We start from the raw sequence: 27,157 nt of genomic DNA, 5'->3' as shown, positions 1-27,157 counted from the left end.
AAGTAGGGACCTTAAGCAACGACGAAGACGACGGCAGTAAAAGCATCACTAAACAATGAATTTGCAACCTTTCCAGCTTTCTCGCGTCTAATAGACCTTTTACCGATACGGCGGCCATATTGAATTAATTCGATTTAAGGAGTATTATAGGATGCCTAGGGGGCATGAGCACATTTCGTTTGTATTTCGAGCGCTTTTGGGGACATTTTTTCGCAAAGTTTTCTTAGAATTAGATTGTAATGGGAAAAAAGATCCTTGTGCAGCGTTTGGATGTAATAATGATCGCCTTTTTCCCGAGAAATATACAGTGAAAGACCACATTCCTAATACTAAGCTAGAAAAAGACGATCATTATTACGTCCAAACACGGCACAAGGATCTTTTTTCCCCTTACAATCTTATTCTAAGAAAACTTTAAGAAAAAATGTCCCGAAAAGCGCCCGAATATATAAACGAAATGTGCTCATGCCCCCCTGGGCATCCTATAATACTCCTTAAATCGTATTAATTCAATATGGCCGCCGCATCGGTAAAAAGGTCTATTCGTCAAATGTAGGCGACTTTTCCTGGAATTGAATTCTTAAGGGCTTTATCCATGTTCAAATAGAGAAGGGAAAATCTGTCGCAGTATGTCCACGTCCTCTATAAAACGTCGCATTCGGAGGTTTCACGTCGTAGTCGTGCAGTGAACTTCAAAGAATATACTCATAAGTGTGACGCACGTGCAGAGCAGTTGCTTTGCTCATAGAACCAATTGTTTTTCTGACGTTGTTGTTGTCGTCGTCGTTGCTTAAGGTCCCTAGTACTTTGAGCACCGAACTCCAAATCTAGGATAAGCAAAGGCTGTGACTTAGGCCTAGTTCAGACGCCGTACTTTTCATGTACCGAACCTAACTGAATAAGTTCGACTTTGGAGCGACACTGGCGCGACATCTGATTCAGACGGCGTACCGTGTGTCGAACCTAAGTTAAGTTCGACAAAAGTTCGACAGACTCTGTCGAACTTAACGCTTTTGCCGCACCAAACTAAAACTGCCGTACCAAACTGATTCAGACGCCGCTCTTTTGCCATACTTAATTCATCAATTAGGTTCGGCACATGAGTGGAGCGGCGTCTGAACCGGACCTTAGCCCCTCCCCCTCCCCTTCCCCTTCCGAAGGGAGGAGGAAGGGGAATCCACTCCCGCCCTATTCCAGTAGGAAACAACGAAATTAAACAAGATACTGTACAAACGTTTATTTAAATTCGATTACAAGCAATATATTGCGTAAAAAAGTGCTTTAGAAGAGAAAGAGACTTCCAGAGCATCAAACCGCTTAATGAAATTCAATATAATTTTTGAAGACTCAAAAAAAATGAACTATAGAAAAGGAAACCAAAAAAAGTCGTGTAATTATTAGTTCTCTTCCACACTGACACGAGCCATAACAAAAAGCACAAATTGGATAGAGCTTGTATCATCTGACCTAAATATCTATGAATACGATGACATAAAATAAATCATGTCTGTGGCTCAAAGAAATTAGTGATCCTTTCTAGTATATTTTCAAACCGCGTGGTAAACTTGTTTGCAACAAGTGACGTAACCGCCCCCCCCCCCCCCCCCCCCAACCCCCGCGCGTAATTTTCAATCCAAACAAAAGTCAGTATTCACGCACCTTGCAAAAACCTGGTTCGTTGCAAGACAGGTTTGATTAGTGGGAAGTAAAACGCGCAACATCGCTATTTAACTCGTTTAGCACCAATGCTGCAAAACAAGTTGCATGTTTGTGTTGCCCGTTTTATTATAGCTTAACAGAGAGCACTTTTATCCCTGCATTAAACTACATTAATCATTCATCAACTTCTAACAAGGAGACTAATTAAAAGCTGGTTGGGACGAAATCTCACGATCAAAGCCATTTGAGGCTTAACGATCCTTTCTTGTATCAAAAATTACCGCTGAATAAAAAAACTAATGATTCACTGATACATAGTTAGCCTCGACCTAACGTAAAATTGTCCCAAATACCTGCAGGTGGAAACTCGAAATTTGAGAATAACCAATACACAGATTTGTAAAGAGGTCTTCTTCTTCTTAAAACTTGTTAATATATTCATTTAAGAAGGAGGCTAACCCTGAAAAAATGCGTCTTCACAGCTCTTATTCAGCGGTCATAGCGAACTCGAAACTGGCTCAGTTTCGAGTTCGGACTATTCACAAGAAAAAAGGAGAGCTTCCAGATCTTCCTCTTAACTGTGCAGCGATTTTGAGTCTACATGTCGCATACCAATAGGCCTGCCAGTTTCGAATTATTTACACTTCATACTTGGCTCTAAGAGTAAGGGGTATAAAACACAAGAAATTGCATTGAGATTCAGGGATCAGGGGATGAATAACTCGTTTCTTTTGCTTTATCCCCTCCACCTCAGAGCAGAGTGTGAATTTCACTAAAAAGGATGAATGATTCTAAATAGTTAACCTCTTCTACGCTTTTTTGTAACAATAACATGACTTAACGACGGGTTAAAAGAGCCTGCCTTTCCACCCAACAAACGAATTTTTCTAAACTAATCATATATTACGTGTATAGGTCAGTTGGCCATTTCCACGAGTGTCGTGAACGCTTCACGTCACCAGGTTTGAATGTACATTCAAGTACTGTGAAACCTGTATTAAGTGGACAGTTACTCATGGCCACTGAGTAATTCATTATAGCTTTAGCCTCTATTCAACGGTCAACCTGTATTAAGCGTTCAGATGGCCATTCCACGAGGGTACAACCGATAAACACGGGACTTTCACTAAACCTTGTTCAAAGCAATCCAGGGCAGTTTCAGCAAGAGCAGTAGAAGCTGATACAGCAGACTCAGTCAGACTGTTTGGAAAACCATATGATTTTTTTTTCTGCTCTAAACCTCGCAATCCCATCAAATCAAGAGAAATCGTGCTTTACAGAACCGCAAAATTGACCAGGCAGGGAAAATATAATACATCGCCAGGAAAATACGTTGTGTATCAAATCAAAATTAACTTTTAAGAAATAAATGTGTACTAATGCCTATGGAACCTCGGAGAGTACAATTATCTTTTTATCGTTTTTTTTTTTTTACCTAAAAAAGCTCAACATAGTTTTACATTTTTAGCTAACGTGAACATTAACAATTTTTATACCTTGCAGCCCTAATCTCAACCAACAGTTTAAAACTTTTCAGCAACAACAAAACTTTAAGCAAGATTCCAAAGTGAAAAACAATTTTCCCTTAAGCTCAGAGGTACAAGGTGTGGCTTAAATTTCTGCGAGGGACCGAAATGCTTAATTAAAGAGCAGTCAGACAATAGGCTCTTGGCTGAAATCAGGGCTTGCAGGGGGTAAAAGCTTACAGTCAACCATGTATTAAGCCGTCACCCTTCATTAACCAGTCCCATCAACTAAGTTTTATTGTTTTTACCTCTATTGAACGCTCAACCTGTATTCAGCGGTCAGTTTTATATTCCTCAAGGATGACCGCTTAACATAGGACTTTGACTGCATCTTTCACCTGGCAAGTCCACCTATAAATTAACTAAGGTGATCTTTGTTGACACTCTTCAAGTATCCTAATAGAGCACATTTCAGCTTTATATATTTGAAACAATTAAATACCTAATAACGACCGTTTTACTTACTTTTGCGAACTGGACACAAAATATCTGCTACCTCAAAACCTTAATGCTTTTAAATAGGCCATTTTCACTATGACGACATGACTACAACTACCAGAATTCATTTCGTGCGGTTTGCTTTCTTATTTAAATCCGTCAATCCCGCTGAGGTTTGAAGAACTCTTGCCCTAATTTGTACAAGAAAAGAACTGAAGGATTCTGGTAGTTGTACTAAAATGACGTCATCGTGCAATTGTCCTATAGGTGCTCAAATAATTATGTCAACAAAGACCATCCTATCATCGCGTGCAAATCCACGAACACCAGACTCGTGCTTAAATAAATCTCATCGCCTACCCCCGTGCATTTCCATTGGTGCTCCAGGGTAGGGAGGGGGGTCTTCATACCCAAAGTCGCCTTGAGCATGACGTGGATTTGCTCTCCCTCCCTGGTTCCCCTGTGGACGAGCTCTTGGGTTACGCTGGTTGCGCGGTGGTTGACGTCGTAGAGTCAGCTGACGAGCTGGCTTCCGGTTGGGATTGCTGCTTGGCGTGTGCACGCTGCACAACTTAATGAAACCTGTGGGCGAAAAAGACAGATAAGAGAACAGATTTTAACTCGCAACCCATCCAAATTTTTTTCCATACACTGTAGCCAAACATTTCATTGCTTGACGTTCAAAATCAACAAAGAAACAAAAGGTCACAATTTAATTACCTGTAAATCTGTCTTGGTAAATTTTTAGATGTCAGATTTTTAACATCTATTTCTTGTACATGAGTTAATATTTTTAAGCATTGTAATTAATTTATCTCGGTGTGGTTTTAGTTTTTACCTTAGCATACAGCTATTTCAATAAAGGTTGTCGGAAAAAGTGCACGCGACAATCCCGAAAGGTATTGTGGGTGATTTTGAGTTTTTCAAAGAAATTTCAAACAATTGCACGAGAAGCCATGCACCTATGTTTGAGAGTGCTAAAGGAAAGCAACAAAAGTAGATTCGACAGCTACGGTTTCAGGAAAAGTGCATTGATCATATCCCATATTACCTTTCGGGATTGTCGAGTGCTTAGTTTTTGCGACAACCTTTCTCGAAATAGCTGTATATAATCATTGCAAAGCGCTATGAAAGAGTGGCTGAATAGCGCTACATAAGTTATTACTATTTCTTATTATTATTATTAAATTGCACATATTGTTTAAAACAACAACTTTGCAAGTCTGTCACACATTTTTGTACCGGTACATTTCTTTGCCCTTTTTGCAAGACTACGACGTGAAATTTTGTATGAAGGATGTTTGACGTTAACAAGCGACGACAACACGTGATTTTTCTTTCTGAACTTGGATAAGGGTCCTAGGAATTCAACTCCAGGAGGGTTCGCCTACTTTTGATAAAATAAATGGGTAACAATAATCCCAGCCATCGCGTCTTCGGATCGTAAAGTCCCAAATGATGCTGGATAACGCGCGCGCCCTACTTATTGTTAAGAAAATCACGGTCTCGTTGTCGTCCTCGTCTTAGAATCTAAAGCTCTCTATTCCCAAAACTACAACAACGGAATGATAAATTTTACCTGCCATGAGTAGAATAAGCCCAACACCCATGAGAAGTACGGCCCACCAGTGTTCCTTGATCCACGCTAAATAACCAAGGATAGCTTCTTTACTAAAGAACTTGTTCTTCAAACGAGACAATGGTCCATCGGCATCCACTGCGCGGCACTTGAGAAACACGTCGCAATATCCGTTGAAGTTGTCGCATGGTGCGCCTGGGAACTGCTGGAGTGCACTCGTGATATTTGATACACCCATGTCTCTTATGGGTTTGCACTCGCCGTCTTCTCCTTGTTTGCAGCACAGATCACAGAGATTTTCCTCCTGTTTACATTGGCATTCCAACAATTGAAACCTCAGGCAAATAGAGCCACTACATTCCTGTGAAACAACAACAATAACAACAAAATTTGCATACAGTAAAAATCCACAAGTAATAACCTGCAATCTTGGACAAAATAAAATGGAACAGCAAACCCCTACCCCCCCACCAAATCAAGCATGAAGCCGCGCGAAGGGCAAAAACGCGCCATTTTCCCATCCTTGATTCGTGGGGGAGGCGGGGTCTCGGTTTTCCATTTATTTTGTCCAAGATTGTAGTTTTCAAGAACCAGTTCGGCTAAAATTTTCGCCCCATATAAGGGAATCCATGACAGTCTTGGATTCGAATTCTTTTCCTTGGATTCCAGATCCCAGGCACTGGATTCCAATCTTTGTCAGTAGAACTTGGATTCTGGACTCCAATCGTTAGTAAGATTCCGGATTCCTTGAGCTGTATTTCGGATTCCAGAATCCACAAGCCAAAGTTTCCCGGATTTTGGATTTCGCATTCCCTGACATGGGGCGAAAAATTCGGCCGTTAGACCTCCAATATACAAAAACCTATTAAGTACATGTATGTTATCAGAAACTCATTATGAGTGTCTGATGTTATGCTTGATAATCCATGTGGTTGGTGCTTCTTTTGTTCTTATTATAGTCATTTTGTTACATAAATATCTACTTGTAACGTACATTTTAAAAAAACTAATTAGCCGAATACCACTTAGTTTTGTCAGCCACAATAAAACGTTTTTCTTAAGAAAAATAGAACCTTTAATAGCCTAAATTTGTAGTTACTACCATGTAAAAACCTGTTTAAGCTAACTTAAGAAAATGCAGCTCCTTTACTTTAGAGGGTCCCCAATAGGGTCCTTCAATTCCGTAATCCCGACCCGAAATTTCGCGCAATTTCCTAATCCCGAGGGTCATTTTTGGCATCACACCTCCCGCGCATACCGTCAATCCCGAATCTCGCCCAGATTTTGCTTTTAAATCCCGAGCTTCAAATAGGGGAAGTCCCGTATCCCGAAAACCCTATTGATGACCCTCACTTTACTATATCATGATTAGTACAAGAGTGACTTATCTTCAAGAGAGACAGCATCAGAGTGTAATCTTACCCCTGATAAACAAACTTGGGTTCCACTGTTACACATAGTCAAGTTGGCTTTGGGTACCGGTGTGGGGCAAGAGGCGTTCACTCCACTGTATATAGAGTCAAGGAAGTAACAGAAATTCAAAAGGCAAGGTGCTCTTAAAGGGGCTATGACACGGTATTTGCTATCCTTAAAAACCGCTAAAACATGTCTTCGGATCAATCGAATTCCAAAAATATTGGTCCAGCATTATTTTAAAATAACAATATTAGTCCAGCATTGTTATTCAAGACTATATTTAGGCATTGAAACTGTTTCCTGTCGTCTGTAGCTACGAATGGCAAGGATGGACATGGATTGTAACTTGACAAAATTGGGCGAACTTCTTTGATTTTCAATGCCATGCCTGAATAATCACCTAATAAATCATTATGGTTAGTGCTCCCTAAAGAAATTTGTCTGATATCTTCTTCACAACTCTACTAGCCCTGCGAAAACATCTGTTTCTCCTCGCTCTTCGCCGCTGGGGGCGTTCCGCGCGGAGGAACGTCTGCGACTCAGCGGCACAAATTCCATACTGATGACGTAAATCAACATTTACGTAATAAATCCGGTAGTCATAGGGTTCCAAAGATAACTTTGTCCAATTTTGCGTGTCTTCTCGTCGATTTTGGTGAAGTGTTGTGTTCATCTGCCAACGAGCTCAGAATTTCATCAGGGAGCACTACCATAATAATTTTTTAGGTGATTTTTGCAACTTAACAAACCACTGATGTTTTGGTCTTTATACATTACTTGCAATGAGACGCAAATTCACAAAGGATACTTGCAGTAAGAAGAATTGGAACACTCCGTTTCGTTAAGACAAAGAAAAGCATTATTTTGTGGGGTACACCCAGCACTGCAACAAAGCCCTTGACTTGGGCTGCAAAATGAAAATAGAAGATAAGTTAGTACCTGTATTACTTGTAAGTAAGTATTTGCCAGTTTGTAGAATATCACATCACATCAAGAGACATCACATCACATCTTACCTCATCCCATCACATCACACCTCATCACATTACTTCAGATCACACCACATCACACTTTATCACATCACACCACATTACATTGCATCACCCCACATCACACCCTATCACATCACACCTCATCACATCACATCACCTTTCGTCAAACCTTATCACACCACACCTCGTCATCATCATCACATCAAATCAAATCACACCACCTCACACTAGATCACATCACACCACATCACAACTCATCTCGTCACATCACAACAGATGGCACCAATCATACTTTATCATATCACATCACACCTCATCATCACCACATCACATCTCATCACACACATCACATCACATCACATCTCATTGCATCACATCACACCACAATACACCACACCACACCTCATCACACAACATCTCATCACAACCCATCACGTTGCACCTCATCACATCACACCACACTTACTCACACCACCTCACCTCATCACATCACATAACACCTCATAAAATCACATCATGCCTTATCACATGACATACTGTACTTTCTCTCACATTATTGATCTATTGGTGGAACAAGATGTACAGGTAGACTACAAACAGCCGCATTGTTGCGCTGGACATAAATGTTAGCACTTGCAAAGTGGGAAACTTGGAGTAAGCGTGGTGTCGGAGAGAGAGAAAAACATGGAATTTCAAATGGCTGTGTTGAACTTTTTGCATTTCTTTAAAACCGAAAGATACACTATCATTACAAATAAAAAGTGGCTCAGTTTTGTTGGAAAATACGCCAAGTCTCCACTACAAGTTCCAAGCAAATGTACATGTAGTTAATTTACTTTGTCTTTTGTTAAAAAAAAAAAAACAAAAAAAAAAACAATTTTAAGCTTATTCAAAACGCACGTATTTTGGGCCTGTCTTGAAGTCAGCAGAAATCTGAGACGTAAAAACTGTAGGAAAGGAAAGGACTTCTACAAGATTCATGTACAACATGTACACTGTACATTGAATTGAGAAATTTTAATGACTCCTAAAGATCAAGGGCTTTTGTTCAAGACAGTGCAAGCTTTGTGCTGTACACTGTGTGTGTATGTATTCTGCCCACAGGCAGGTGCTTCCTTATAGTTCTCGATCTAAGGTGAGCCTCTTGACTGCTACGTAAGGGCTGCCATTCTTTACCCGGTCCAGCATTCCCACTCGAAGTCTCCCAGGTGGTATCTTTCCTATTTTTCTCCCCTCAATAATCAACACCGTATGTTCATGTAAAGAAAAACCGACCTGCATGTTTTATTTGGCAAAAGCTCACAGTCTCCTGACTAAGGGTCCCCACTCCCACTGCGACCTTGACAACATTGGTCATCCCGGGTGCATGAAGTATCACTTCGGTAACCACAGTCACATTGTTGACCTTTCCCGATATCATCTAGTCCCGATATCCTTGTTCTGGGCCCCACGCACTCAACGAATTACCGGAAGTGCGTTTGGAATTTCCTTCCATTTTGATTGACAAACTCAACTCATTACTTTCATTACTTGCATGGTGTCAAGCAAATTGTTATACTCACTGACGTAAGTGGCATATATCTAATTTTTAAAACAGAATATTTTCGTACTATTTGCGAGGTCCGGTCAAACATTAGAAAAGAGGCCTATATTGAGATGATTGCTGTAAATAATTGTATTGGCTTTTGCAAAGTTTTTTTCTTTGCCTTTTGGAAAATCCATAGGACATCTCGTGTATATTGTCGACCTGAAAAAAGAGACCAACCTGCATGTTTTTCCTGGCAAAAGCTGACAGTCTCCTGGCAGAGGTTCCCCAGTCCCATTGCGACCTTGACAACATTTGTCATCCATGGTGCATGAAGTATCTTGTCCGTAACCACAGTCACATTGTTCACCTTTCTCAACAACCATATTACCACAGATTGCTTCCTCAGCAGCTGTTGAAATGAATTATAAGGTTATTTGCTGCACTTTTCAATAACACACGATCTCCGAAATTTAAAAGCCTGCTTACAATTGTCTTTTTACTGCCGTCAATCATAATTATGAAACTCAGAAACACACAAAGTGGATCGAAATACAATAACAGCATTCAGAAATCACAAACCATGTCATTTTGAACTCGTTGAAGTAAGCTTCTGTTTCCTAAGAGATACGGAAAGATGATTTACGGCAGCGAAGAAGGCAAGGGTTTGTTGGCCTTTGAACTTCAGAGTTCGTGTGTAAGTAACCCTTTGACCCCTAAGAGTGACCAAACTTTTAACATTCCTTTTAGTAACACTGCTCTATCGAAAATAAAGTTCACGAGAAAATGGGAAATGATCAGCAAGTAAAAAATGTCTTGCTTGGTAAAGCAATTCTTATCACTAGAGTCATAGCAAATTAAATGCATACAAATAACTCTGGAAATATTACTTTTAAAACTGCTGTACAATTCACTGATCATAGCACACTGTACATGTATGGCAGCTGCAGTTGATCAGGTATTAAAATTAATAGCTTTAATTCAAAACATACTATAATACTATTATTATTAATCCTATTATTTGATAATAACTGCATAATAGGCCATTTGCACTAAGAGGTCATGTGACATCGTTTTTACGAAAATGAAAGTTATATGATTTTGCCTTCGAAAAACCATTAGTGGGTCATATCTTAAACAAAATAATGGTGATTTGGTTTTTCAAATCCGCACCATTTTCTTAAAATTAATAAGTTCGTAAATGGTCACGTGACCAAACTGTGATTTTTAAAACTATGAATTACCTCTCTCTGAACACAAATTTTGCACTTAAACTTCAAGGAAAATGTTGAAAAGATGATGTGATAACGTTTACAGCACATCTGAGCGTAACTATCAAACGTTGAACAAGATATAAGCAAAAAGTAGTTTTGGCCGCCATGTTGGAGGGCAAGAGCATGCCCTCCAACATGGCGGCCAATACAAATCATACTACTTTGTGGAAAAATCAAAGTCCCACGCGTTTCCTCTCAAATTTCGGGTGTAAGCTAATTTTCATGTGCTCTAACAATTTTTGGCATCAGCAAGATTCCAACTCATTGTTTAAAGGAAGCATTGGTCACGTGATCTCTTAGTGCAAGTGGCCTTATCAGTCAACTCTCCTTGGTGTGCACCTTTGGGAACAGCACTAAGTTTTCCAACTCGTTAAGTCCCAATGGTGACCAACATAAATTTTCTCCTAACGATATCCATACACTTTCAAGAGATATGGTTATGAGAATTGATAAAAATAAATGATCACCAAAGTGAAATTGCACTGATCTTTTATAAAATTCTCTCAACACATTCTTTAGAGAAATGTATGGAGGTCAGTTTGGAGAATTTGTATGTGGATATTGGGGCTTAAAGGGTTAAAGCGAGAGTAAAGTCCGTCTTGTAGAGAGTCAACTAAGGGAGTAAAGAGAGCCAGAGACCACCTCTAGATGTCCGTTTTATCAAGGTGTCCATCTAATAGAGGTGCCTGTTAACCCTTTAAGTCCCAATAGTGACCAACATCAATTTTCTCCTAGCGATATCCATACAATGTCAAGAGATTAGGTTATGAGAATTAATTAAATGATCACCAAAGAGAAATGCTTTGATCTTTTATCAAATTCTCTCAACATATTCTTTAAAGAAATGTATAGAGATCAGTTTGGAGAATTTGCTTGTGGATTTTGGAGCTTAAAGGTTTAAGAGAGGAGTTGACCGAGAACATGCTTTGATCTTTTCTCAAATTCTCTCAACATATTCTTTAAAGAAATGTATAGAGATCAGTTTGGAGAATTTGCTTGTGGATATTGGAGCTTAAAGGGTTAAGAGAGGAGTTGACCGTAATACATTTTGAGCAAGTATGACACTGTACCTTTAAAGCAACATTTTTTATCCTGACATCTTCCCTTCACCTCCATAACAGCATTCATTTTACTCCTACTGCATGGTGAAAAACGTCTGTTGTTCGGTTTATCACCACTAGTAGCCCTGGCAAACATGATGTAGTTTCCTGCACTACCTCCAGGAGAGCAATCAGCAGTAGTGTCATGCTGTTTAAAAGTTTTAACGAATTCATTAACTCTAGTCACGCATCAATAGCAGTACAAGATCAAGTTAACGAGACTTGCACTCATTTTTCGAGTCCTATACCCTTTGTCTTTGATGCCCCATTACTGTGGCTGTAGCAAATGCACCAAAAAGTCACAAAGTATATCAACATACCTAACATTCAACATAATTTTAGAGTATGTTTTGTTTACATCACTGATTACAAGCAACAGAATAACAATGACATGAAACCTACAAATTGGGAATTTTTTCAAAATCTAGCAACAGTGTTTCAAAAAAAATCCTCACGTGCTAATTATTTAGACTGTTGTCGTGACCTTGGTAAAATTTGACCAAATCTACAAATAAGAACGTTTCTTAAATGTAATGTTCTAAATTAATGTTCTTTCACTGATGAATTTACAGTGCCAGACTTGGTTCTTTATGTTAAATGTATGACCTAAGGCAAATATTGAAGGATTTTTATGGAGTTACCAGGGCAAAACAGGGGCTAGTATCTCTGAGACAATTGGCACCCCGATATCAGATTTTGGAGTTTTTGGCTTGCAAGTGGGCCTTTAGATGTTGTTCTTTCATAATGTCCCAACAAATCCCATCATTTCCCAAATTTATTTTTTTATGACATCATTACTTTAGAACTCTATACAAACAGTATTGTCATCTCCAGCTACATGTATACCTGTATCTTGATGGTTATTCATTGCCACTACATATGATATAAAGTTCACTTCACATAATGGATCACCATCACACAAAAAGGCCAACATTCTTAAAGGAAAAACTAAAAAAACTTGCAACTTACAGGTGATCCAAAGTTATGGCCAGTTTCATGGGCAAAAGTGATCTGAGAGACTTTCTGGGCAACTTGCTTGCCATAGTTGATAAATGTAACCACTCCTGTATTAAGGTTTTTCTTTTTACCATCACTAAATGTTGTTCCTCTCTCACAAATCCCACCAGCAGCTCCACCTTAAAAATGACAAAGCAAAAAGTTTTGTGTAAATATCAATCTGTACTTTCACACAATTACTAAGTCTTTAGTTCAACGCAACTACAGTGAAAATAGTACACCAATAAAATACCAGGTGAGCTTTTTGTGCGAAAACATTTTGATAATTATCTTCACATGTGAAAATACATGTATATGTAACATGTTATCTTCACACTTGAAAAGATCAGTGTTCCTAAGGCTACATAATACAGCACAATTATGTAGAAAAAAAATAAATTATCTATATACCAGAATGAGAGGTTATGTAAAAATGACCATAAGAACAGTCAGTACTAATAAATCTTGCTCATATGTATATACTGTATTTAATTTGTAATTGTATTAATAACAATAATACAATTACATTGCAGTAGGGGTATGCATCTATGTCTCCAAAGAGGTTTCTGAATGTTGACTTATCTTATTTGCCCAAGTGTACAGAATTTTTTCATGGATTTTAGAAAATAAGAAATTGTTTCAAATTTTAGGCTAAACAGGTTGTTATACAAAGGGGGCTTAACTGGCAAATTTTAACCTAACAGGTTCTTAGTCGCGGGGTTTTCCTGTATTGTACATCTACCACCAATGTACCAGGTGAGCTTTTGTGCAAAAACATGACATCTTCTCACGTGAAAAATGACATGCTAACTTCACACATGAAAAGATCATCATTGCTATGGCTACAAGATAAATTATTCATTTCACGGCCAAAAAATATCAAAGCAAAATGGTTTGGTATATCATTGGTGTTTACCATATTTTTTCACTTATGGGGGGCAGCTTTGTTTCAACGAAAGTTTGCTTGATAGCTCTAAATCTGTTGTAACTCCGGGGTGCGTCTGTAACTGAGTATCTTCCGACAACAAAACAAAATTGAGTCAAATTCTAGACTCTAAAAGCTGTAGCTGCTCATCCTCTTCTTTGTTATCGGTTTTCAATGACTTCTACCAATGTACATTGTCTAAAGCTGGTATTAAATGATGAATGAATCGTTTCGCATTCGAAACAAATCATCTGGCATTGATCGTTTTAAATTGAATGCTGATACTTGGTAACCAGGCAAAAATTTTGAGCACGTGCTTGACCCAAGGTTGCAGTTTGTTAACAGTCATTTCCACACTGCGATCTTGGGCTTGTTTCAGACCTTTGTTTTCCAAAGAAAGCTCCCAAATCTGTTAATAGAACTGTGTGAGAGCTCTTTATCACAGTTATTTTGATAAACAAGGGCTTAATTTTACCAGATTTGGCAGTTAGTTAACAAATATTCAGGCTCATGTATCATACGATCGATCTTATCTTGATACTAATGCATGTACAGATGTGAATATGCCGCAACCAAGACAGCTGACTTGTTTAAGGAACAGAAACAGATTCCCTAAGTGTTTGCAGCTTTAGAAAACAGTGCTGTTTGTGTTGATAGATGTGATTTTCTCACCTTTGATCAAAATATGTAACCTTTTTCGCTTTTGTTCACATAGGTGCAATTTAACGAGAATGGCTGTAATCAACATCATTGGAAAGCGTGTTGTTGTAGTTAGTGTGAACATCACCAAAAATCGTGGTTGCGCCTTATAGGCGAGTATTATGGCTTGATTTTCAGTTTGTCAACTTAGAAAAATTGCATTGAAAAGTTTGGGGCGCGTCTTATAAATGAAAAAAATATGGTGTATCAGGGGTTTCAATAAGCACTGACAGCTGACGAAACGTGTTGGCTACTTTACTCATATGAGGTCGGCTACTTTTTTCTAGAAAGAAGAAGCAACTTGTTTGAAAAACGTTGTAAACAAAAAAATACATCATAAAAATTATCTGAATAAAAACGTTTAATAATAATAAATCATGATGTGTTTCTTCATAGGTTTACACAGAATTACTTGTTTACGTGCAAAAGTACGTAATTTAGTTTTCATCAATTGTTTTACTTTATTGCTAGTAGGAATTGATTGTGTGACTGATAAATAAATTGAAAGCTACATTTTCTTGAATGAAAAACACGCTCTTTTGTCCTCAAATTTATTCCACAGAACGCTGAAAATCGCATTTAAGGGCTTTGAAATTTCAAAATTTTCTGGGCTAGAACGTGCCCAGACCCCCTCCCCCCTACAAAAGGGGGACCAAGGTTATCATTACATCCCATCGATCTTAGCCCTTTCGGACACCTCATGAAATTTACACAACGTAGTTTTCCCCTTTACTAATTAGGGTTAAGCTCTGCCTTTACTGATTAGGGTTAGGCATTGCTTTTACTGATTAGGGTTAAGCATTGCCTTTACTGATTGTGGTTAAGCATTGCCTTTACAGTTTGGTGTTCAGCACTATTTCGAAATAGGTTAGGTTTTTTTTTGGATTGGGGTTGATGTAATATGTACTTCAATTATTTCCCCGTCTCCAACAAAAGCGTGGTGTACTTGTACTTCTTGTTGTGGGTTTGAATCCTGCTGCCTATCATTACAAATTTTTTTTTTCTTTCAAATTGAAGAGACTTGCACTTTCATGAACATTTCCAGCTTGAAATATAATCTAAGTGTGGTATAAAAGCAGAAAACAGTTCTTCCTTGTGTAAATTTCATAAGGGGAGAAAGGGGCTACGGCTGATGGGATCTAATGCTGACCAGGGACCAATGGCCCCTTGTTGATGCAGTTGGTTAATCTATTCAAAGCTGCTGGCTACTTCAGTTTTTATTAAAACCCCTGGTATATAATAAATAGAAAATTACATGGTCGCTTGGAGATACAGTGTACATGTACGAGATTTCTGTTCTCATGTTCAAAGATATTTCACTTGTTCGTAGTGCTCAATTTTGAAATATTTTTCAACAATTGAAGAGAAATTTCACATCTCCACATGGTCATCCATTATTCTCTACATGTATGTATGGTATGTATGAGTATTACCATTATAATGAATTTTTATGTCAACCACTAATATTTGTCGAGCAGCGCATGCTGAGACAGATGACACAGTCAGTACACATGTTGAAGTCTCAAAGAAAGCATCATCATGGTCATCATCATCATTATTATTGTTACAAATTTCAAATGATAATTTTGATTACCTGTTTCACCCACCCAAGCAAGTCCTAGGACACCATCAGCAAAGTCTCTATAAGTGAAGACATAGGCGAGGCACACATCATCATGTGTTTCTTCAGAATTTAACTCAAGTAACTTCTCAACACCAATGTTTTCATCTCTGTAAGGGTTTTTTGTGTCTTTAAGATCTTCACTGTCGTTGGCACGCATTCTCTGGATTTGAAACTGAATTCCTGAAAGAAATTAAAAAGCAACAGACAGGATGCAACAAATCTAAGCTGACATCAACAATGATTTATTTATCTTTTGAGCTGTGAATTATTGAGTGACTACAATCTTATAGATCATAAAAATAACTTACAGTATAAAAAATTACTCAAACTCAACAGGAACCAAGAGCTGATGGCTGTACATGTACATGATAATCACTCTAAACTTAATTTCAACATTATTTTTATCTTTATCAATCAAGGTACATTGTTGTTGATTAATATATGTACAGTAGTTATAATCAAGTTGAAATTAAACTGAATGCATAAATTTCAAGTCTCCTGGAAATCTTGCATGAAAATAATTTAATATCAGTAAATCATTGCACCAGTTCCCGATCCATAATTTGTCCATACCCCCATTAATAAAGCACATAAAAATTTCTGACAGTTACTTTAAGATGTTGAACTGTACAAACTTACTGACAGAACATACACATACTTTTGACATGAGGACATAAAGTACACGAATGACGCTTGCAATAAAGTGCCAGTTTATGAACAAAATGTTCATTTTCCATTTGGAAAAATTGTTATTCAAAATGGTTGGAAAAGTAAATTTCTGTTTTGCAGCAGAACAGTATATTCCATCTGGATACACTTCAGAGCCTTTCCATGGACAGCTACTGTGTAATAAGTAAGAGCTTTCATACCCTCGGGTTTGCTTGCATCAGCAAATCCTGTATTCTTGTAGATGGCATTAGCAGCTTTCACATGATTCGTCATCAGCAACAAAGCTCTCTCCTTGTTACCATCTGCCATGTTTGCTGTAAACAGATGATCAGCCTAAAAACCAAACAAAAGACTGTAAATTACTTAATTAATTTATTACAAACTACACATCACCATTATGATAATACTGCTGCGAGCCCCCAGGCCAGCAGCACACAAATCTTTTGGTTACCTGTGGTTCCTTAGGTGTCCTGTTGCTATTTAGGGATTACAATTTGGATTTATGTTTGTCAGGATGATTGTTAGCGAGTATGTTCAGCAGTGTAATCATAACTTAATTTTAATCTGTAACAGTCTCTTACTGAGTTAATCTCATATCATTGTAACAAATGCAAACAGTTTCAAATTACAGTATTTTTGTATGACTGTAAGCTGGCCAAATAAAAAGACCTTGTGACTGCAGGACTCCCATGTGGTTCTTTATTTCACAACTAATAAATTTATAGCAGAGCCTCCATTGCTATGGAAAATGGAAATCTATCAATGCAAGAAAATTTTGTTATGATGTCAGCATACACATACATGCACATGCACATATATATGTATGTATGTACGGACTCGCAGGGAGGTACTAAGTAGACTCTGCTGGGGTGCAGACAGGGAATCCAAGATAAGCAGCTTGCATTTGTCTTGGCAAAACATTAACCAGTTCACCTAGAGGCAACCAATGGAGTTTTTCCAGTAAAGATATTGAATTTCGTTTGTTTGACATATGAGAAAAAACTTTGAAAAATGCAGTTTAAAGGATGTGCTTTTAGCTTAGTCATGCTTTCCAAAAAATTCACATCAAGAGCCATAATGGCTCTTGTTTACACATACAGTGTAACTGTTCCATTCTGGGTCCAATAGAAGAGAACAATCATAGGTCTTTCCTACAAGTATTTAATAAGTGAGCCTTAGCAATGACAATGGCAATGAGATGTCAAAAAAGCAATAGGTTAGAAAAACAACAACTTTGTATGTGCATTATGCTTTTTTGTACCTTAATTTCTTTGTTGTCACTGCACGACTTCAACGTTAAAATGCCTAATTGCATGTTTAATGGTGGACATAAACAACGGACAACAAAATAATTTTCTTTCTCTTTGTAAACTTCAGTGCAGTCCCCAAGAAATCAACTCCTGGAAAATTTGCCTACATTTGACACTTTCAGCGATCAACAAAGTAAGACAAAACGTGTATTCATTTTAAAAGTGATGTTTTGGCTGCCGTCACTGTCCTCTTTACTACAGCTCCATATTGACTCTAGAAATTGTAACCTGCAAATTGGCTGCTGCCACGGAGTATCATGCACTAAAATGATATTTTTTGCTGTAAACATAAGACTTTTAGGGATGATGGGAGAGTTTTCAGAGTTTTCAGTCCAGGTCTTTTTGTGGGATTTTCTTAATCATCAGCTCCTCCCTCACAAGGTGGATTTTTTTTAGTGGCTTAGAGTTAATTATTATATTTAAGTTAATTGCTTATACTAAGAGTAAATAAACAGAGGCTTCGCTTGTAGCCCTGGCTAAATCGATATAGTACACATGTGAATAATGCCATTTTTCTTTATCTTTATTTTTCCAGGAAGCCATTTTTTGCCTTTGCAAACATCTGTTTCTCCTCACTCTTCGCCGCTGGGGATGTTTCACACAGAGGAACATCTGCAACTCAGTGACAGAAATTCCATACTGATTACGTAAAATCTGTGCAGAATTCAGTCAGAAGCGCTGATTGGTTGACGGAGTAGTTACATTGTTTTAGCTATTGTTTACAAATGACAGACTAAAGACAAAAAGCCACAAAGGTCAAATGTAAATGCGAAGAATCTCTCACAAAACAGTCAATACTTGTGGAATATACAGTAGTAGTGGTATTCTCTAGAAGAAGCATTTGAGTTTTGCTGGAGCTCGTTGGCAGATGAGCACAACACTTTACCAAAATCGACCAGAAGACACGTAAAATTAGACACATTTATATTTGGAACTCCATGACTACTGGATTTATTATGTAAACATTGATTTGCGTCATCATTTATGGAATTTCTGTCGCTGAGTCGCAGATGTTTCTCCGCGCAAAAAGTCCCCAGAGGTGAAGAGCAAGGAGAAACCGATGTTTTTGCAGGCTAAGCCTGGCATTTCAGGAAGTGAAACTATCATGTCTAAGACCTTGAATAATTAATAACCAAATAAATCAAAACTGCCATTGATCAGGCTCAAAACAAAACCCTAATAGTATGGTTTTATAGCAGGAAACAAAGGTGTGATCCAAACAGCATAGACATCACATCAACTCACATTCATCTTTAAAGTACAAGACAATTTGTCTGCATCAATGGATCCAACTGCTCTACGATATCTCAATTTAAATGGCTCAAAATGGGTGACATGTTCATCTTCAACAACTTTTCCTTTCACTGCAGATCTGAAGAAAGCAACATTAAACAATGACAAAGATCAATTAATTTTTCAACCAAACGTGTAAATATATATACACATACCATGAGGTATGTCAGTTAATGATACCATTAATGTACTGAGGGCTTAGTTCATTTAGGCATCCTGGCATACACAAAATTCCATTGAGAAGTACAGTATAAATGTTTCAATATTTAAATCTTTGAACCAAGCTTTAATACATGCACATTCACAGCATGTACATGTAAAGCCTGGTTTCCATATGATCGTCCGGATTGTTCGGATCGTCCCAGTCGTCTCCAAAAATGTTCGGACGATCGGGACGATCATATGGAAACGCTACCCAGATGATCGCAAACGACACGGACGACTGAGACGACCTCGATCGCTTGGATAGAGTTGAGTTCTATCTGGACGATCGGGACGATCATGTAAATTTTGAAGCGCTCATATGGAAACGCTCTCAGACGACTGAGACAATCGGGACGATCAAAGGCTGATCCCAGAAGTCATCACTTTTATTCCAGTAATCGAGAATAAATTCGGCCCGGATGGTGCTGAAGCCAAAAAAATAATACGTGGGGGTTATTTGAAATTAGAGAAAGTCCATGACATCAAGTTTTCAAAGAGATACTATGTCTTCGGGGAACTCTTCTAGCTTCTCAATGCTGCAAAATCAAGAGAAAAAGCAGATACCAAGGTACGAGGTTCGCTTTATGAATAAAAATCATCCATTTATGAGGCTTGTTTGCAAAACAGGCACAAAAACTCTATTGTCTGACCCAGAGACATTGCTGACGACCCCGCGTCTCTTGCCTTTGAGGCGATCGAGACGATCATATGGAAACTACCAATGGCCCCAGTTGTCCGGATTGTCTTGAAATATTTTGAAACGACTGGGGCGATCGGGACGATCCAGACGATCATATGGAAACCAGGCTTAAGATCAACCAGTGTGTCACACAGCAGGCTTTATGTTATCAGTCAGACCAAAATGATAAAGAAAACAGCTGGTAATTTGAGATGCCACTGCTGGTTTCCCTGCAAAATAAAGTCTGTGAAATGGGCACACAAAATCCATACTGATTTGCCACTTAGTTATACAAATGTACATGACTAATTTGTGCACCTAGATCGGGGTAGTATTTTAATGATTGGTCACACCACAAGGGAAATTTGCTTTAACCAATCAGAAGCACTTCCCAGATCTGGGCAGTGACATGTAATCAGTATGGAATTTCTGTGCTCATTCCTCAGACATGACATTCCACAGTGACTGCATCGCAAAATGTCAGCTGTTAACATGTAAATGTGCATGTACTCAGGATAACAATGATACAATGAGCAACATTTACATGTAAACATCTCATTCTGTCTGTAAACATAAAATAATATTATAATTACAGTGCTGTGCTCTGAAAAAACCTTCTGGTTAGAGTTCTAAGAAAAGGATATGTGAGGAAGTGCGCTTAGCATGTATTTTAAGGGTCAACATTATTAATTTTAACACTGTATGTTATTTTAATGAAACTGATAGATACCTTTTAACTTCATCCATCCATCTTTTAGATTTATCGTTGATCCCACAGCCAGGGCCATATGCATGTGGATAATGAACACCTCTGCTCTCATAGATCACTGAGTGAAAGTCTTGAGGTGCATCTTTGAAATACTGTTTTGCAGACTCCACAAAATACTCATCATTTCCTACATGAATTTTGCCTTCAAACACTCCATCATCGGATATAAAACCATGTACTAGAGAATTTTTATGACCTAAAATATGAACAAGTAAAATAAATGAGAAAGGTAGTGTAGTGTATGATAATAGATTGCATGGCAACTTTTTTTGTTAACAGTAAGTCTTAAAACATTGATCGGATAAGTACATTATTTTATGTACATTGTACATGGATTGCATATGTTACAGGTCAAATTTAAATTCAGGTTAAAATTTTTTAACCTAGGTTGATTCTCAATTTTCTTTGTCTACCAGGATAATTAGGGTTATTAATCATTATTCTTGAATAATCAGGTCTCATAGACAATGGAAATTGATAATCTACCAAGGTTAAAAAATTTTAAGAAAGTTTTACATATCAGTTGTAAAAGGCAGTTAATGGAGCGTGACACCTTCAATCAGCAACATGTAATGCAGTGTTATGCTATAGTCCTTATCAAATCTTGTAGAATTTTTACAATTTTATAAGGGGGTAAAAGTACTGGGTAGTACGTAAAACCACTTCTATAGCTGGAAATTACTGATACAATAGCAATCCTTGTTTTTGTTGCAGCTGGGGCTGGTTTCTAACGTATCGCTCGTTTTGTATGGCTAGTAAAAAATAATTTTCCTCATACATGTCTTGTGGAGCACTTTAGTTGCACGTTCTATTCAGTAGTACAGTATTTTTTATTGGCTTACGTTGGGACAGTACTCAGACTATAAAAGGCCTAGTAAAAGTCCTGTGACTCATTGCCAGCTGTATTCCTAAGTTGGTATACTTCAACCACCCTAAAGTTTTGTAATTCCCACCCGTCCCTCAGGGTTTTCATTTGAGGCCGGAGGCCGGACGTTTCGTCCGGTCGTTTGCCATTCCACGTCCGGTACTTTGAGATCAATATTGGTGATTTTTTTTTACTACTGTATTATATATTTTTCTTACTAAGGCATCTCATGAACATACTGACTAGAGGATAACAGAATAATCAATTACATTCTTCAAAACGGCCATATAACTCTTTTTTCTTTGCTTACTGAGCGGCGGGATATTTTATTGGTTTCCCCTCTTCATTTAAACGGAATTGTTACCAAACATCTTTTTTGAAAATCAAATAAATTCGCAATGATAAGCCAATGAAAATTCTGTTGTTGCCATTCTCCCTCCCCCTCCCCCTACCAACTGACCATTTTCATTCAGTAATTTACTTTTTAAAGAAAATTTTAGTGAGCGCCAGCATTGCCTAGGAAACTGTTTCCTTGGTTCCAGAAACGCTGGAAATGGCGTTTCTGAGTATTCTATTTTACAAATTTCCTGAGGGAGCATGCCCCCAGACCCCCCTAGGTGCTTGCGCCTTCGGCGCTCGCGACGCGCCTTACGGCGCTAAGAAAAAATTCACGTCCGGTGCTTTCAGAAGTATGTCCGCTACTTTACAAAACAGTTGAAAACCCTGGTCCCTCCCTTTGGAGGCTTTGTTGTTATTCCTAATAAACACGGGCTCACCACGTTCTTTCGCCTTCAGTTTAAGTCTCACGGCCACTTCCTCAAGCTTTGATTTTAACGCAAACTTTTATATTTTGATTGTATCCCAGCACGTGCTGGCAGAGTCGGCTCATAGTCCTGATAAGATAAACTTCCTAGAACAAAATATTTGCCTACACCATTCCATTAAGTTGCACGATGCTGCCAGGAGGTTTCAGCTCGTAGTGCCATGGAGTGTTAGGCCGTATTAAGTTTGCTTCTTTTGGACTTACCTGAAGTTGTCCAATCTGGTGCGTGTAAATTAGCGCGTAAATTAACGCTAAATTAGCGCGTGTAAATTAGCGTGTAGGCCATTATGGTCAGGCTATGGAAGTCGTCCACCACACTGATTGTGGAGCGGTGTTTCCCCTATTATGCCATACGTTTGTTGTCTTGTTTTATTACACTTTTGAAGCCTAGCTAAAGGAACTGCGACATTAATAATAACTTGAATTTTATTTTAACCTGTAACATATATAATTAATGCTCAAAATAAGATAACCAGCATACTCTACCTTCTACATGCCCTTCTACAACTTTTGCAGGATCAAATTCAGAGTTTTCTGCACGAAAGTTGTCAGTAAAAATTTGTAGATCCCTTCTGAGGCGAATTTTAAATTCTCTACAAAAAAAAGTAAGAAACACTCATCAGTTAAATCTGAAAAACCTGAAAGCATTTCTCTCGTCATAAATATTATTTTTCTTTTATTTGCCTCTACTTTTCATTTTGTTCTTCTTTAATTTTGCCTTTTTTTGCCCAACTATGCTTAAAACAATTTATTATCTACAACATTATAAATGTTTAATTTTTAGTAGCTCTACCATTGATTTTACTTGTATACTACTGTTAATACTTTGCTGTAATAATATACTTTTTAAATAATGTTTTTTTAATAATTTATTGAGGGTGCCTGTTACTTATAAGCCCAGGGGTTTCTCATGGGCTTCCTTGCTATTCACTTTTAATATTTTAAGATCAGTCTCATCTTGTTAGGTGCTATCCTTAAAAATGCCCAATCCAAAATGAAACTTTTGCAACAAGAAGTGTCACATGATCTTTGCTTTCAATCTTCGAAGCACAAACCACTTACAGTACATGGAGGTGATGCATGGAGATATAATGTATTATCATACTTTATCATTTAATCAAAATATTCTGCTGTTTACGATTAGTTTAAATTCACTGGCTAATTCTTCACTTGTCAACTGGCCATATCTAGCATTGATCAAAATATGATGGAAGAAGTCCCCCCCGACCAATGTTCCCCAAAATACCCTGAGGGGAGTGGATAATAAGATAATTATTACAATATTACAATCAAGATGTTTGCTGATATCAATGACTGCAGTGATGTAAACAGAAAATGAGAGAAGTGGCAAGGTGGTGCAGCTGTTTTGGCAAGCCAGAAGTCAACAAAATGGTAGAAGATTTCAAAAATCATGCCAACACTAAAGAGCCAAACTACTCTTTCTACATGTACTATGAGCATGAACCCCGGCTAGTATTGTAGGAAATAGAAGCAAAATAGACCCAAAAACACTTCCCAGCTGTTAAATTACTAGCTTACTATATGCAGGGCTTCTGATATTTTTCGTGGTCATGAAATTCAGGTAAATCCGCGAAATCTCGCGAAATTCACAAAAACATGCAAAGTACCACAAAATTCAGTAGAAATCTTATCAAATACATGTCTATACAGCAATTTTGAAACTTGTCTCAGCTACTGGGGGTATTTACTTGCTGTAAACTCGCAAATTTATGTCAAAACTTTGTCACTGAAATGTGGAAACAACGTCCGAAACTAGCCCAGGCGTAGATTATGTTGCGATAAAACTGGGCACTAGCCATGATGTTAAAGGTTTTGCCATTGGTTCATTTCTAGAGTGTATTGTTGTTGAAAGAGCAAATGATGACCTCTGTTAGAAAAACATTAAAAACACTGGTCTGATCAGCGCAAACCGGATCGATTTCTTGCGAAATTTGCCCTGAAAATAACCACAAAATACCATGTTTTTTTACCGATTGCTTTCCGGCCAAGTTTGCCCTTAAAATTCCCGCGAAATTCCCACGAAATCGGCCGATTTTTCTGCGATTTTGTTCCCAAAAATCCCGTGAAATTTGACTTTTTTTCTGCGAATTATCAGAAGCCATGTATATGTATACCCAGCAACTTGAAATTTTAGTGATTGCCATGATGATAGATATCCCTTCACACATTGGAAGCTCTCAAATGGACACTCTCGTACCTTCACAAAACCCCATTTTTCTCAACTGGCATACAAATTTTGTAGTTTTACATTTTTGTGAGTGGCAAGCCCCAGTTATGGACACCCTTTTTGCATCCCAAGGGTGTTCACTTACAGGAGCTTCCACTGTATCTTTAACTGCAAAGGATCAGGCAAACGCTTTGACGACAGGATTTTTACAGACAGACAGCGTGCAAAGAAAGTTGTGTCCGATAGCCTGGGATAGCCAGGGGTTGTGGATTTTGCAATTGGGCTAGTGAATCCTGTTCTTAACTTGCCCAAAGGGCAAGTGAAGTTTTTTGGGAAATTCAAATTACAGAAGAATTGTAATCAATGCTGCTCATCAAAATTTTTCTGGGCTACTTAAAAGACTCTTGGGCTGGTACATAATAGCAACAACTTTCCCGGTTGGGAAGCCATAAAACTAACTTTCTTTGCACCCTAACAGATGAGCATGTTTTGAACTAGAAAATGTTTTGAATGAAAACTAAAACAGTCATTTGATTCAGCTTTCACATGATATGTGAAACTTTCGCACGTACATGTATATTACAACCTAATAAATACGTGTTGCATACAAACCAAGAACCACTTTACAATGACTGCTTACTAATGTCAAGGACAAAGACAAACCAGAGGACAGACAGGGAGCAGGCCAGGCTTCTTACATTGGTGAAACCAGCGGAAACCTAAGCATGTGACTGACCAAACACAAACGAGCGACCAGGAATAGTGATGTCAACAATCACATTGCTGAGCACCATTTACAGATGAAACATCAATGACTGGGACTCTGTGACATGTATAACTTATTCTATAGACTACTATCAACATCTTACTTTAGAAAGCTGGTTTATTAACTTAGAACAAATGCCACTGAATCATAGCCAACAGTTACCAGCACTATACAGCAACTTATTGATGAGATCAAGCAAGACTAACTACGAGAGAACAACTGGAGAACTGACAATTTGACTAACAATAGACCACTGTTCACTGTGACGGTAGACGGATCAAAATGCACCAATTACTGATTACAAGCCAATAACATCATGGCTTAACTGATAGACAACCAATAACATCGCAACATAATAGATCAATCAGATCCATAACCAGAGTAAAATACCATCAACCGACGTGATACAACTCACTTTGACTCTGAAGATGATTACCGTGCAGGTTGTCGAAACGTCAGTCACTGTCAACAACAACAGTCCTATTCAGGACTACATTCACCCGGACGATCAAACTCAACCTACTTTTGATATGAAGAATATTAATAATTAATTATTATACAAATCTTAGAGAGAGTTACTTAATGGCCTACGTGATCTGCCTAATTCTACATATTATACAAAAGCTGAATCTAATGATTGCTTAATGTGTACTGGATGGTAAATTTATAAATATTACATTATCAGTAGGTGATGTATGGAGAAATATCACATTATTCAATCAAAACATTAACTCCATAGGAAACACCAAGCTGTTTAAAAATATTTTAACATTCATGCCATATTTTCTCTTTATATGAAACAAACTATTGTAAAACACAAAAGAATAGATAATTATTCCTTCAAATGTAAGAAGCAGCCAGGAGAGAAGTTCACAATGAACTTGTTTAATAGGATAGCAGACTTCAATAAATAAATTCATAGATAGAAAACAATAACTACATGCCCACGAAAACTCTACATAGTTTAAGAAGTTTATCTAGAAAATAATTATTGTTTTTTTTGGAAGTGTTTAAAGAATGCAGATTTAAGCTTATGTAGAGCTCTTTGACAACAACAATATATAAACATACAGTATCTAGCTTTCATATCTAGACAATGCAAGGCTATTCTCTCAAGTCCTTCTCGTTCTAATAAGCAACATTTTCATTCAACGCTCATGAAAAGCAAAGAATGGTAATATTCTTTTTCAAATGGAACAAAAAACTAGATACAGTGTATATCAAGGAGTGATTCAAACGGGGAACATAATAGAGCAGATTAAGTAAAGTTCGAGCGGAAGCAAATCGGTTCTAAAACCAAGATAAGATTTCTCGCTAAATTAAGTTTGAAAGTAGCAAATATTCAGCTTGGTAAAATGTTATAACACGTTACCTTTGCGAAGTTTTTAAATTCAATTGAACAACATGATCGCTGTTTGGACTTGAACGCCTCACGCGATGGTGTTGATCAAGAATCGGAGCTCTGTCATAGTTTAATGTCTCGTAGTGGTTTATATAATCACCCAAAGGTCGTCCTGTGAAATTAAAATAATGATGTTATCTTTCATTTCACGATTTCCATCCCGCAAATTTTGTTCGATGCGGAAGAGCTTAAAACCACTTGTAAAAGAAACTCGACTTACGATATGAATAAGCAGAACTCCACAGAAGCACGAACCAAACAAAACAAACTCTGTCAGCTAGCATGCTTTGAACCCGGAATGATTATAAAAAGAAGATATTAGGATGTCGACCTTCACAAAGGTCTTGGAATTATACAGTTCTTTGCTGTTGGTCCGTGAAATATTTCTGAAATTCCGTGAGAAAGAGTGAGAAGTCACAATCCTATGCCGCAAAAA

General features: G+C 37.8%; 1 protein-coding gene across 1 annotated transcript; it reads right to left on the bottom strand.

Moving 5' to 3' along the window:
• Nucleotides 1–1,616: 1,616 nt before the first annotated feature.
• Nucleotides 1,617–27,157, bottom strand: LOC140935491 (disintegrin and metalloproteinase domain-containing protein 10-like). Its single transcript, XM_073385036.1, has 14 exons — nt 26,942–27,157; nt 26,692–26,833; nt 22,852–22,958; nt 20,639–20,873; nt 18,978–19,104; nt 16,623–16,755; nt 15,724–15,933; nt 12,479–12,645; nt 11,480–11,657; nt 9,376–9,547; nt 7,427–7,525; nt 6,625–6,709; nt 5,203–5,563; nt 1,617–4,205 (listed from the first exon to the last, which is right to left on the bottom strand). Exons 1-14 carry the CDS (start codon nt 27,003–27,005, stop codon nt 3,973–3,975), a joined length of 2,313 nt encoding a protein of 770 aa, XP_073241137.1. The 5' UTR covers nt 27,006–27,157; the 3' UTR covers nt 1,617–3,972.

Source organism: Porites lutea, chromosome 4, assembly GCF_958299795.1.
Source record: "Porites lutea chromosome 4, jaPorLute2.1, whole genome shotgun sequence".
NCBI lineage: Eukaryota > Metazoa > Cnidaria > Anthozoa > Scleractinia > Poritidae > Porites > Porites lutea.
The sequence above is the reverse complement of the archived record's forward strand: the minus strand, read 5'-3'. Positions and strand labels throughout refer to the sequence as shown.

Excerpts from the sequence above, each read along its gene's own strand:
- LOC140935491 (XM_073385036.1), bottom strand. The coding sequence starts at position 27,005 with ATGCTAGCTGACAGAGTTTGTTTTGTTTGGTTCGTGCTTCTGTGGAGT. Across the intron at positions 15,934-16,622 it reads TGATGCAAGCAAACCCGAGG|GAATTCAGTTTCAAATCCAG; the intron begins GTATGAAAGCTC and ends AATTTCTTTCAG. Across the intron at positions 12,646-15,723 it reads TGCTTGGGTGGGTGAAACAG|GTGGAGCTGCTGGTGGGATT; the intron begins GTAATCAAAATT and ends GTCATTTTTAAG.